The sequence below is a fragment of the Cibotium barometz genome, chromosome 22 (genome assembly GCF_041138505.1).
Source record: "Cibotium barometz isolate CiBa-2024 chromosome 22, ASM4113850v1, whole genome shotgun sequence".
In the NCBI taxonomy this organism is placed as follows: Eukaryota; Viridiplantae; Streptophyta; class Polypodiopsida; order Cyatheales; family Cibotiaceae; genus Cibotium; species Cibotium barometz.
This window is the reverse complement of record NC_141067.1, coordinates 6,229,409-6,242,906: the sequence shown is the minus strand read 5'-3', so window position 1 is coordinate 6,242,906 and position 13,498 is coordinate 6,229,409. Positions and strand designations below refer to the sequence as shown.

At 43.7% G+C, this 13,498-nt stretch overlaps 1 protein-coding gene across 4 annotated transcripts in view; it reads left to right on the top strand.

Moving 5' to 3' along the window:
• The window catches only part of LOC147626189 (uncharacterized), a 35,663-nt gene that overhangs the window by 11,109 nt on the left and 11,056 nt on the right, over positions 1-13,498 (top strand). For all 4 annotated transcript variants that reach the window (XM_086816316.1, XM_086816319.1, XM_086816318.1 and 1 more), the window contains 2 exons: positions 1,988-2,185; positions 2,285-2,334. In XM_086816316.1, the coding sequence (XP_086672442.1) occupies positions 1,988-2,185; positions 2,285-2,334 (248 nt within the window). The remainder of the gene's footprint in view (positions 1-1,987; positions 2,186-2,284; positions 2,335-13,498) is intronic.

The following is a 13,498-nucleotide window of genomic DNA, read 5'->3' as shown; positions in this document are numbered from 1 at the left end:
GGTAGGGATGAGCTAACCCAAAATCCACACTTGTTGTCGCTGTCCAGTCAACACTCAATGCCTTCAGTGGTTCTGGACCACGGCATCGCCTAGCCAGGCTATCCGACTGTGCGTGATAGAGTAAGGGGCAGAAATTACCCATACCAACTGCGTTTCGGGGGGGTGTCTGGAGTTATTCTAGACGGCTAGAGTGGATTCATAATCCAGAGAGTAGAATACAGACCAGTAATCCAGACAGTAGAGTGCATACCACCTTCCGAAAAGACTACTGCTCGTAGAAGCATGCATGCAGACTTAGTTAAATGAACTTAACAACATAGAACTCCAGACAAATTGATTGACCATCAGGACAGTACATATGTGGTGGGAATAACATGAACACCAGAATACAACACTGCCTTCGGCAATTCTCAGATGCTTCTCCTACTAAGCTCCCTCTATTCTCCTAAGTGTGTCAACCCCCCACTTCCCCGTTTAGCATTCCTTCTATTATCTCCCATGAGACCCAGAAACAAGATTGTTGGCTCCAGCTCATGATGCTTCAGTTTCCGGTCAGGAACAGTTGGCACTCATTGGCAGTGAGAACTGTGGGGCCTGTTCTCCTGCCAATACTTGTGCGAGTTGATTTGTGCTCCTGAGGCCCGACAAAAGATCTCAATCGCATCCGCAAACCTCTCCATCGGTACTGAATGAAAAAGAGTTTCCTTGGGCCAATAGAAAACAGACTGCTGGAAAGTGCCCGAGAGGTAGCATCTTCCGAATCGAAATCAGCTTGTCAATGAAGTGCGATGCCAAATCCGAGGGCAAAGCCGCTAGAGTCCAATCCCGGGCTTGAGAACGGGAGGGTGGACACCCATAGATTCTGCCAATAAGGGTAGTCTTAGTTTCTTTGCCCAGGTCAGCGTGAAAGGTGAGGAGCTCGTCTTGAGAGAAAGTAAGGGTTCTCCCCGCCGGTGGGGGTGGGGAATGATTGGCCATTATGGCAATCTAAAAATGGACAGCTGACTTGAACCCTGATAGGCTTCTTCTGTACTGTGGTATGCAGGAGGAAAAGGCAGGGGCACAGGCTAGAATCTCCGCGTTTGCTTGGGCCAGGGACTCTATGAGGAGGATGGCGCCTTTCAACTCACTCTTTTGGATCTCAGCTGTTGCTTCCTTGGGAGACTGGAATGAGCCAGAGATGGGAGCTCATTAGTTGCTGCCTGGCATATCTGACGTTCTAGACGCAAAGAGGCAGTTGATGGCTCCGCCACACCACCTGTGGAGACGATCCACTCCATCTAGACAGAATCATCCACACATTGCGGGGACGATGGGAGTGCCTCATAGGCGACTTGGAGCAGATGCAGCAGCGTCACACATAGCCTTCTTCCACATATGGAGCCCGAGCCCCTTCCTCACTAGAGGGCGTGATGAATTGGTCTAGCATTAAAGGCCCAGTGTGGCTCTTTCCATTGTAGTCTTCCCTCCAAGAGCGGCCAGCTGGAGAGGGGGGCCCTCTAATGAGAGGGTGATTTTTCGCACTGCTTCAACCTCTGCGGAGGGTTCTAGTCTGCTTCGTGCAGATGCTTTCTTTTGACACGCTTGCTTGGGAAAAAAAGAGTTGAAACACAAGTTTCTACCTCTTCTTTTTGTGCGTTTTCAGTTTCTGCATATTCATCAGGGTTTCAATTAGTTTTAGTTTCAGTGCTAATCAGGACGCTTCCACTTAGCATGTCACAAAATAAGTAGACAATTAGAGGACCTAGAGGCTAGGGTCCAGGGAGGCCTACAAATCATCTGCACTTCTACTGTTTTATTCTTGTCAAATATCAAAACATGGTATGCTATTTTAAAACAATGAAGGAAGGTCATCGCCAGTTGAGTCGAATTTCTCGAGTGTGATCATTGAATTTTTATAGTGATTGTCTAAGATCTTTCTCAGATAAGGAACTATCAGGATCTGGGTGCAATCTTGTTGACTCTCAACTTGCTTTTTGGTAAGCAGCCCTACAAGCAGTGAGACACACATCAAAGACTCAAAAAGAAGCTCGCATGCATGCAGTGGTCTCACCATGTGATACACAAATGAGCCCATTTTCAGCTGTAAGTACTTCTCTTGTTTGTGAGGATAGCCAGGCAGAGTGCTTCTACAGCCATGAGATTCTTGCTAGGGGCGGCGATTTTCTTGTGCGCTTTAGCACCAGTAAGTGAGATGCAACCAGTGTTGACATTTTCATTGTCTACAGAGATTTTATGATTAACGCCGTTTTTGTGAACATAAATTTGTTATGCATGATTCCAGGTAAGCTTCATTGGAGATTCATCTCTGTCTTTATAGACAAACATAAACAAGTAAGATGCTCAACATTAACAAATATTGGGCTTTCTTCCTCTTGATTTGATTTTATGAAATACTCTTGGAAATTTATCTGGTTTGAATTTTACAAACATGTGACGAAATCATAACAATCTTCTTAAAGTACTGTTCTCTTAAGTTACACATGTCAAGCTCTGTGTAGCAACATTACACTCACTGTGAAGAACTCAAAATACAAGGTGAAGGTTGGGAGATTTATGTCAGATATAGAAAATAGGGTTGAAGCTCTTATAAGCATTTTCCTAATGTCAGGTGAGTACATGTGTTTTTGAATCTTAGCATGAACTTTCGAGAATGTTGTACATGGCTACCCTTTTTAGAAAATAGGGTTGAAGCTCTTATAAGCATTTTCCTAATGTCAGGTGAGTACATGTGTTTTTGAATCTTAGCATGAACTTTCTAGAATGTTGTACATGGCTACCCTTTTTACAAAAATTCTTGCTTTTGGATTCAAGTAGTAGTGATTGTTAGAATGTGTAGTTGAATTTTGTAACTTTATGTAGAAAGCTTGCCCCCATGGCCACTACTAGTCCTAAAATGGGTTAGTTCATCCTTCCTAGCTTTTCTCATTCTTTTTAAGTCCTAGGGGCTTTTGCACTTAATTTGTTATTTCCCAATTCGGTGTTGGACCCTCTCAGCAACATATGGAAATACTTTTCAAGGTCGGGGCAAGAATCTGACTGATAAGTAAGAGTTGAAGTAGCAGCAGAACAGTAAGAGATTGTTTATCATGTTGGTTGAAATGCCTTCATTACAACTCTTCAAGCTTTGTTGAACTCAGATTTCCTCCTTTCAGATGGTTGGAGCTGAAGATTCATTGGGTCGTTAGAGTTCGGTTTGCACCTTGTGTAGGGCAATATCATTCACTGCACCCTTGCTCCTCTTGAACTGGTTAGACACTTTCTACAAAAAGTCAAACATCGCTTTGTCAAAAGCTGAAAGTGGCACAGCTCAAGTCCTATTTTCTTATGTAGATTGTTCAAATGTGTCCCGTGATGATAGTCCTTTTTATTCTGCTTTGGAAACTGTGGAAATTATTGGCAATGTGAATATGATGTTCTTTATTGTGTTCTTAAGAATGACGTGCAATTCAATGATAGTGTATTTGCATCTTCGCTTAAGAAAAGTATGAAGCATTCCTAGATTTAGAATGTTCGTTCTTTGCTAGTTGTTTTCCACAATGTGGAGTTGATGTTATGCGGGCATCAACTTCTAGGGCTATGAGTTTAGCTCTTGGAAAGGGAGAAATGAGTGATTTAATTCTTCTTGAGGTTGGTTGTTGGAGACCAGTAAGCTAGTTCAAATTTGGTGAGCTCGAAGGGTGTTGACCTTCGGAGTGTTGAAACTTGATTCTCAAGAAGGGAAACTCTTTTGAGAGATTATGTCCAAATATTCTAACGTGTTTCCAAAGGAACTTCCACATGGTTTACCTCCAAAGAGGGGTGTAGACCATAAGGTTGAGCTTATACCTGGGGCAGCATGTCAGGCCTAGCAAGTCACCATGGGGAGCACCTGTTCTACTAGTGGACAAGAAAGATAAGACAAAAAGAATGTGTGGACTACAAGGCTCTTAACAAATTTACTGTTAAGAATAAATATCCTTTGCTGAGGATGGATGACGTTATTGATCAGCTTTGTGGAGCTCAATCCTTCACAAAGGTTGATCTTAGAATAGGTTAACATCAAATTAGGATATTTGAGGGTAAGCATCTGAGAATTGTGTTAGATATTCTCAGAAAAGAAGTTCTATTTGCTAAGAGAGCAAATGTGATTTCTTTAAGCAAGAGCTGACATATCTAGGACATGTTATTAGCATTAACAATCTCCACATTGATTATGAGAAGATCAATAAAGTGTGAATGGCCAATTTTAAGGACATGTTATTACCATTAAGTGTGTCCATATTGATTATGAGAAGATCAATAAAGTGTGAGTGGCCAATTTTAAGGACCATCACCAAGGTCAAATCTTTTTTGGAAATTTATAAACTTCTTCTAGATATTCATCTAGAATTACACAAAGGTTGCTTTGCCTCTTTCAAAAATTTATAAAGGAGTGGAGAAATGCAAGTACAATAAGTACAAGGTGGACAAATGTTTCAATGAGTTGAAACATGAGGCTATGATAGCTCCTATGCTCCAAATTGTGGATCAAAGTAAAACTTTTGTGGTTAAAACGGATGCCAATTTGGAAGAGCCTCAGGAGAGGATGAATGGATGAAATCCCTGCTACCCTGGCTACCCCGGAAGCAACAGATTGGGGGGGTCCCAAAACCTGACCAATCAATTGTCAAATGACCAAATGATGGGGAGATACTTTCTTTGGAGCACTGGGAAGCAGACTGTGATAGGGAAGCCGGATACACCTTTGAGGGGGAAGGGAGAATGCGGGGTCGAAGCTGTGGTGACATTGCGTATTGCGATGGGGCTGTGCTGCATCACCCGGAGCCGCTGCTGCGGGTGAGTCAAATTCCACCTCAGAGTAGCTGTGCCAAAGAAAATTAATATCAAAGATTTTTTCAGGCTCGGCAAAATGAGGGCTGTCCAGAGCAAATCCCAAATCTGTCTGGGTGCTATGGGTGGCACCCAACAATTTTGCAAACCAAAGAAGAGGCCACGAGGGAGGATACTACACACGCCAAGAGCTGGAGGTCCGGCAAGGGGCAGCGGCCTTGGTCGGGGATGACGGTGCAACTGCCATGGAGTTGTCCCGAAGGGGTGAAGACCAAAGAAGCTACTTCTTGCCAAAAATATAATAGCTCGAACGCAGGAACCTTTTGGGGAATGGGACGGGAGAAGACCGGGCACGGGTGGCGAGGGGAGAGGGAGGGGAAGAAGAAAAAAGACGGACAGAGAAAAAGCAGGAAGGCCATGAGGCTTGCTGAAAGCAATGAGGCAACAGTGGGAAGGCGGGGAGGCGGAAACATGGCGCGCTAAGGAGGGCGGGCAAAGGAGGAAGAAGAGGCGGGGATATGAAGGCCAGCAATGGGATGGAGGCTTCGCGAACATCAGGCAGGGACTGAGGAGAAGGCGGGCGGGAGGGGCAAAGGAGGGAAGGCGGAAGGCAGAAAAGAAGGTGGGGGCATGAAGGCAGGAGACTGGCTGTGGGGGCTAAGGTAAGGCAAGCGGGAGGTGAAGTGGGAAGGAAGGTGAAGGTGCGGGAGGCAAGGAGTGTGCAGGCCATGCAGGGGAAGGGGGGAGCAACGGCCGAGAAGACAGTGCAGGAAGGGAGGGAGACAAGCTCGTGCAAGGGCGGGCTCCAACTATGAGTACGCTCTAATTGTGCAACCACATTCTTCTTTGTTGATAATGCTTATCACTCCACCCTTCCCATTGATTCCTCCTTTCCCTATCCAGAAATGATCTCGACGTATTATGCTTTCATGAGCTAGCAACGTATGGTCACTAACTGCAATTTAATACAAACACAACACATCAAACAACACCTTTTCTTTTCGAGGATACGTTGATGCCCATGTGGCATCCAAGGTAGCACTTAGGGGTGCCTCGGGGGATCCATTGGAAAGCCAGATTTGGTTTCTAAACGTGGGTGGGGAGGTGCTTTTCTAGAATCCGTGTAGCAGGGCAGTTTGCGTGGATGTGTGAGTTGTAATCATGATTGTAATTGAGAAAGGAGAGAGAAGATGTGTATGTGTGGGATGCGATGGCGGCCAGGGTGTTCATGTGTGGACATGTGAGACGTGTGAATTGTAATTGAGAAAGAAGGGAGCATGTGTGTGTGTGTGAGTTATCCCATATACATATGGGTGTTGCCAGAATGAGGGCAGCCATGGGGTAGGTAAAGAGCCCTCAGGTGACTATCATGGGGTATAAGGCTCCCAGATGCTCAGCCCAACAGCCATGGTACAAGGATGAAGGGAGGAACAAGGGGTCGCAAGATTCCAAGAAGGGATCTAACTCTCAGCCCAAGAAAAGTACAACTCTTCAGCCCAAGAAAGGGACAAGAAGAACAGATGCACATAGAACAGAGCATTAGAGATTGGAGAAATCAAAGGTTGCAAGAAGGTTTTCAAGACAAGATCCAAGTGGTCAAGAGTGCCTCAAGTTTTGGAAGCATGATGCCAAGGATGGAGTCCACATGGAGTAAAGGGATGATGTCAGTCATCCAAGATCAGTTGGATTCCCGTCGTCAAGCTTAGCAGGAGGGGCACAGGTGTGGGCATACTTAACTCTTCTATTTTTGTTTTTTTAGAGAAGAAACTTCTATTAAGTATAAAAGAATATACAAGAGGGAGATTCCAAACCAAACAAGATGGAAATCTCAGCCAGTCGAGTGCCTTGTGGTACCAACAAGGTACTATATGAGTGGGAGTGAAAAAGATGCCATAATTCCACTCTCTCATAAATTGGTTGTGTTTTCTCTCCATATCCCTTGAACATCCCTGGATTCTGGCCCAAATGGCCATGAGGCTGTGGATGATATCACTCCAAATCTTGCAAAAGCATTGTGACTCATAAACCAAATTGCCATCAATGGCCTCAGTGCACCTAGCCTTCCAAATGTGCTAAGTTGTAGACTGTAGTACTGACAGTAATCTCCCATGCATTGCCCAACCTTTGTGTTGGGGGGATGTATCTTGACTCTGGCATGTCCTGAAGACGGCACCGCTGAGCAACTCCCTGACTGGTCATAATGAGCATATCCATGGCGTTCCCCTCATACATGAGCTGCGGGCCCACTTGTGTCAGCCAAATGATAGCACCAAAAGAAATGTAAGTCCGTCGGAGCCCAAGAAACTGAGGGGATGTGACAAAAGTTGCAGTCCTCTCGAACTAGGTTCGAAGTTCCAATGGTATCAGAAGAAGAACAGTTTCCTGGGGCTGAGAGGAAACAGACCGAAAGATCTCAAGAGTCTGTGAGGTTGCCTTTGCCAAATCGAAATGTGCTTGGAAGAAGCCCCTTCCAAGCAAGGGCATCAATAAAGTGTGAGGCAAGCTCTGTGGGGAGTGCCACTAGGATCCAATCCCTAGCCTGAGAGCAGGAAGGATGAGAACCGAAAATCTGTCCAATGAGTGTGGTCTTGACTTCTTTATCAAAATATGCTTGTAAGGCCATAAGCTCGTCTTCGGAGAAAAGGATAGTTCCCGTGGCCAGTGGGGGTGGAGGATGATTTGCCATAGTGCTAATCTACGGTGGAAACACAGGTGATAAAATATACCTGAATGTGTTGACTTGAATAGAATTAGGGAAACAGAAATAGGGGTAACACTAAGAGGGGTGTAGGAAGGTGAAGCAAGAGAAAGAGGCGGGCAAGAGGAGGGAGCTGGAGTAACTGATGGATTAGGCAACAAGGATTTTATAAGCAAGCTACAGGCAAACAGGGAACTCACTGTCTCAGATTGAGACATCCTCCTAGATGAAGGAAGAAGACTTGATGTGTGTAGTTACCTACAATTTTGCATGTTTCAGCGCGATTCAGGCACGTTTTGGGCCCGTTTTGGCTTTGCAAGTTAACCGCAGGCACTCTCTGAAAGTGTCGTTTTTGACTGTATGCCCAATTTCAGGTCAGTGCCAAGTTGCTGTATTAAATTGGTTGCAAGACAGTTTGTGCAGAGAATCTGAGATTTGCAAGAAGTTGGTGGATTTATGTTTGTGTAATTGTTCCATATACAATTGCTATATAATACATGTATAGTACCGATGTGTTGAAGATTGCAGGTTTGTTGTATATGCAGCAGTTTTTTGCAAGTATTATTTGGTAAGTTGCTGCAGGTAAAGATGTCTGGCAGCTTGTCACAAATTGTGAGAGCGAGAAGCTGGACAAGAATAATTTCCAAGCTTGGAAATTCAGGATGACCAATTTCCTTATGGGAAAAGGATATTGGGAGTTCATCACAAGTAATAAAAAGGAGTCAAAGATTGCTGAAGAAAATGCCACCCCACAGCAAATGTGGGCATATAAAGCATGGCATGAAAGAGCCAAAAGATGTTGTATTGGTTAACTATCGGTGTGTCAGACTCTATGATTGTGCATATATAGGATGCACAAATACCTAAGGAGGCTTGGGACACCTTGGTGAAGATGTACAATACAAACACTCAAGCTCGAAAGATGCAGCTAAATCAAGAGCTGCATAATGTGACTAGAGGAAACCTGAGTATAAATGATTACTCAGTGAAAATAAAAGGGCTTGCAAATACCCTCGCTTCTATTGGATCACCACTAGATGACAATGATATGGTATCGATGACCTTGAATGGTCTTAGCAAGGAATACAGTCAATTTCAGATCTCCATTGTACTTTCTAGATTTTTAGGAATAATTGCTCTCCTCATCCATAAGGAGATGAATATTAGGGGAGGTTTATCCTCCATAAATTCACATGAGAAAGCCTTCTGCTCAGATACAGGTAGAGGTAGAGGCAGATTATCATCTAGAGGCCGAGGTGCAAGCCGTTTTGGAAACAAAATCATGGGCAGTAACAACAAGAATCTGATGTACAAACGGGTGAAAGAGGCTACTCTAGAGGCAGGGAGAGTCAAAGAAGCCCAGGTGGTTGGCAAAGAAATCAAAAAGCAAATAGCATGGAGTATTATTACTGTGACAATCCACGATACATTGCAAAGGACTGCTATAAAAAGAAGAATGATATCAAAAGTGGCAAGTTGCAGGCAACTATGTATCATCAAGAAAATAGGGTGATAACAGAAGGAAACAGCTGTTTGTGATGCAGCACATACTCAGTTCCACAACATGAGATGTGTCAGGATCGTGGTATGTAGATTCTGGCACCTCTAACTACATGACCAGTCATGATGAGTGGTTTAGAGACATGCTATGCAGGTCCAAAATATTATTTCAGGTTTGCCGAAGTTTAAGGTTGATGGTATGTACAAAGTATATGAAGCATGCCAAACATGCTTTCCCGCATGAAAAGCATGTCAGTGCAAGGCCATTGGATGTTGGGATCGACAAAGACTATATCAGCTGTGAGTTGCAGGTACTATGTCACGTTCATTGATGATCACACTAGAAAAGTGTGGATTTACTTAATGAAGGAGAAAAGTGATGTGTTTGCTCACTTTCAGAGATTTAAAGCTTTGGTCGAGAAGAAAAAAGCTATGCAGATCAAATGCCGTAGATCAAATGCCGTAGATCAGATGGTGGAAGAGAATATTTCTCCAATGAGTTTAGTGATTTCTTGAGAAAGCAAGGAATCAAGAGGCAATTCACATGCAGGTACACTCCACAACAGAATGCTGTTGCAGAAAGAAAAAATAGACACATTGTAGAAGTTACTCGTGCCTTGATGTCTAAAAAGAATATGCCGGATTACTTTTTGGACAATTGCTCTTGAGATCACTTATGGCATTTTGCTGTTACAGAGGCAATATGGCTTGGAGATGTTGTAAGTATGGTATGACAGGTTGTAAGCCTCTTTCAGTGTCATTGGAGCATAACACTAAGCTTTCCGTAGATATAGGTGAGCTTTTCAAGGACCCCACTATGTACAAGGGTAGCTTAATCTACATGACCATTACCAAGGTGGAAAGGTATGGTAAGGTATGGTAAGATATGGTAAGATAAGGTACGGTAAGGTATGCATTCAGGTACGGGTTGAGATTTTGAGGTACGTTAAATATGTAAGATCCATAAAAACATAAAAAATATACTATATAGTGTACATATATATATAGAAAAATGAATGAAAAGACAATTCATTTCTGAACTTTCAACCACAACACAATTACCAAAATGAGAGCTCCATCTGTCAACATGTTTCCTTTGCTATCATACTCTCAGTTCTGGCTCTGCAATGGCGGTGACCGCAAGTCTACGTACCCATGAGTGTTTGCACTAGACGAACCATGGCTATAATTTTAAGAACTATATCAAGTTCCATAGCCCGACATTTGAAAGCGAATAAGGATGTTGCCTCCTCCTTGATTTGCACGATTAGGATGAAGAGCGGGTAGAAAACCTGTATGTATTTTTTCTCTAATTCTATTTTCTAATATAATTCCAGTCTTAAAAAAAACTAAATTCTAAGGTCGTCGATATGCCTTGCCTCCCCCTCGACTAACACTAATTAATTGAAGAGAAAAAATTATTTTGGCCCCCATAGGCTGGCACCACATAATCATCATCTCTCACTGCAATGTTTGTATCAATGAGAGGAATGGCTATGTTCGCACTTTGCATAAGTCGGCTAAAATCGGCGACGGTGGCCGGCCTAGGGTTTCTTTGGCCCAAAATGTTTTTAAAAACTGCCACGTACTTACCAATGAGGTGATAGCTCAAGTGGTGAAGGTGTTTGCCTAGGACCAAGAGGTCTTGGATTCAAAACCCTCCTTGGTGCTTCCTTGGCAGCATCGCCTACGAGTGGATAAATAAGCGGTTACAGGCGGGCGCCTATGGGTGGTGAAAAAACGGTAACTATGGGAGGATCTTGGGCCAAAGGTCAGTCGGGGGGGAGGGGGGACCTACCAAGTACGGATCGGTACTGTACTCTACACTAAAATGTACCTTATAATAAGGTACGTATGTATGGATGCAACCTTGACCATTACTAGGTTAGTTTTAAGCTATGCTATGGACTTGTGAGTCAGTTTATGCAAGCACCCAGGAAGCCACACTTGGATATGGCTAGACGGATTCTTGGATACTTAAAGTCCAGTGTTGATTATGGAGTTTTCTATGAGGTTAGCAGAGAGATAAAGATACATGGGCATGTGTGAAAACAGCTTTTTGTTCAGCCCTAAAAAGGGAATTTACTAGGCTTTTTATTGGTTTTATTTAGGATTTTTGTGTCTTTGCTGACCGATCAGCAGTCCCTCACCATATATATAGGTTAGCCTCATCATTCATCAGAGTGTACCACTTCTTGACCATATCCGGTACCATCTGCCTTGGATTGTGGCCACTCTTTGCTACAGGCCACACCGTGGGACAGCAACCCTCTCTGCTACATTCAGTACATCAGCATTACATATCTGTTCATGGGACAGTAGCCCCCTCTGCTACATAGATCATATTAGCATTGCATATCTGATCATGCCACAGCAGCCCTCTCTACCACAGTAGAGCATATCAGTGTTTTACCTTCAGCTCATGGGACAGCAGCCCTCTCTGCTACACAGAGCACTTCAGCGTTTTTCTTCATCTCACACCATCAGGACAGCAGCCTACTCTCTGCTACATCACACCATCGGGACGGCAGCCCACTCTCTACTTATCTTCACCATCGGCGCCACTTGGGACGACAGCCCTCTGTGCTCTTCACCCTTCAGGTACGCAGCACCCTTGTCACCAAAGCTTGCACCACTACACCACTTGGGACAGCAGCCCTCTCTGCTCTTCATCTACCACCTCAGGTACCATAGCGCCCTTGTCACCAGAGCCTACATCACCTCATCTTCGGCTGCCACTACCACCTCGGAGTGCCTCTGCATCCACCGACGCAAGCCTTTGACACCGACCACCTCTCAGAGTGCTTTGCGTCACATTGACATGAGCCTTCGTCACCGACCGTGCTTCAACTCCGACTTTATCTCTGCTTCTGCACTGGTCTTTCTACTCAGAGTCACCTCACATCAGAGAACTCTTGTACATATGTTCACTTACCATTATATATAGACTCACTCACCTATTTCATGCTGTGTTGTTTTGCTATGATCTCTCGTACATATGGTCCTTTCGTCCTTTTGTCCTCACAGGGTATACAAGTACCGATAGGGTTGGTGGTATCTTAGACAGGAGATCTGCCAACGCCTTTTTGTTTTCTTTTGGAAGTGTTGTGGTGAGTTGGAGTAGTGTCTTGTCAAGTACAGAGTACAAGGGTGCTCCTATGGCAACTTGTGAGGTAGCTTGGTTTCAGATGCTACTTGGTGATAATGGTGAGTCCGTGAATAGGTCTGGTGAGTCCGTGAATAGGTCTGTTGTCATTTATTGTGACAACATGAGTAGCATATACTGGCCAGTAACCCAGTCTATCATGCTAGGACGAAGCACATTGAGGTGCACTATCATTTTGTGAGAAAAAAGGTTCTAAGCGGGTGATGTGAATTTGTTATATGTCAACACAGAGGATCAGGTGGCTAACACCTTCACAAAGGCAATTGGCACAGAGAAGCTCCATGAGTTTAGGAGCTTACTTCAACTAGTGATGTGGACATTGATGGCCAGATGATAGCTTCCATATTTACGCCACTAGCATGGTTGGTAAGATTATAAGTGATATGCCGCCAGTGGTTTACAGGCTATGTGATAGTCACTTTGGTGTACTAGAGTTATGGCATAGTTACAGCACCAGCTCATATAATCGGGTTCACACTATGGACCGACCATTGTTTGTTATTATAGTAGAAGAGTACTTTCCCTTATAGTATGTACTTTTATCTCTTTATGTTATGGTTGTAGAGAAGAGAAGAGAATAGAAGAAAATTCAACCGTCCATCTCTCTTGTGTGCTTGTCTACAAGTGTGTATTATACCGTATTCAAGTGGGACACCATGCCGTCTCAAAATAGGCACCCGCATTGTTACTACAGAACGATCTATTCGTGAACAAATTTTTTTAAAAAAACTGCAACTATAGTAATATTCAGCTATGAAAAGAAAGTGCAATCAATCTCTATCAATTGTAATCAACAGATTTTACAATAAATGAATGATTTCTGATAAAATATGAGATTCAATGGTAATCAAATTATTCACTTGGTTAGCTTAATTGCTGAATTTAATCTGTCTATAGATCATAGGCATCAAACACCCAGAGATCTAAAGTACTATTTTGCTTTATAAGCTTATTGCTTGATGTCCTTGCAAAGAGGGAAGTCTTGGAAGACATGTATGGGGGGCTGCATATCAAGTTGCACAAGCCAGGTGGACCCTAGATGCCAGGAGTCAAATGGATCTTCACCACCACCAAGCTTCTCTAAAGCTAGACTCTTCTAGTTTACAGCTAGCCTTCTGAGCACTTGTCCAAACTCAAAAAATCCCCTTCTTGGAGACATCCTTGCAGAGAGATGGAAAGTTAGCTTGGTGCATTCCCTTGTGACATCGAAAGGGTTTCTGCTCCTGTATCAACATGGAAGCCTCGGTTCAAGCTAGCTTGGTTTGACAGACTCCCAATGCTTTGTGCTTGGGCTATGCATAAATCTGCTCAATATTGAGATC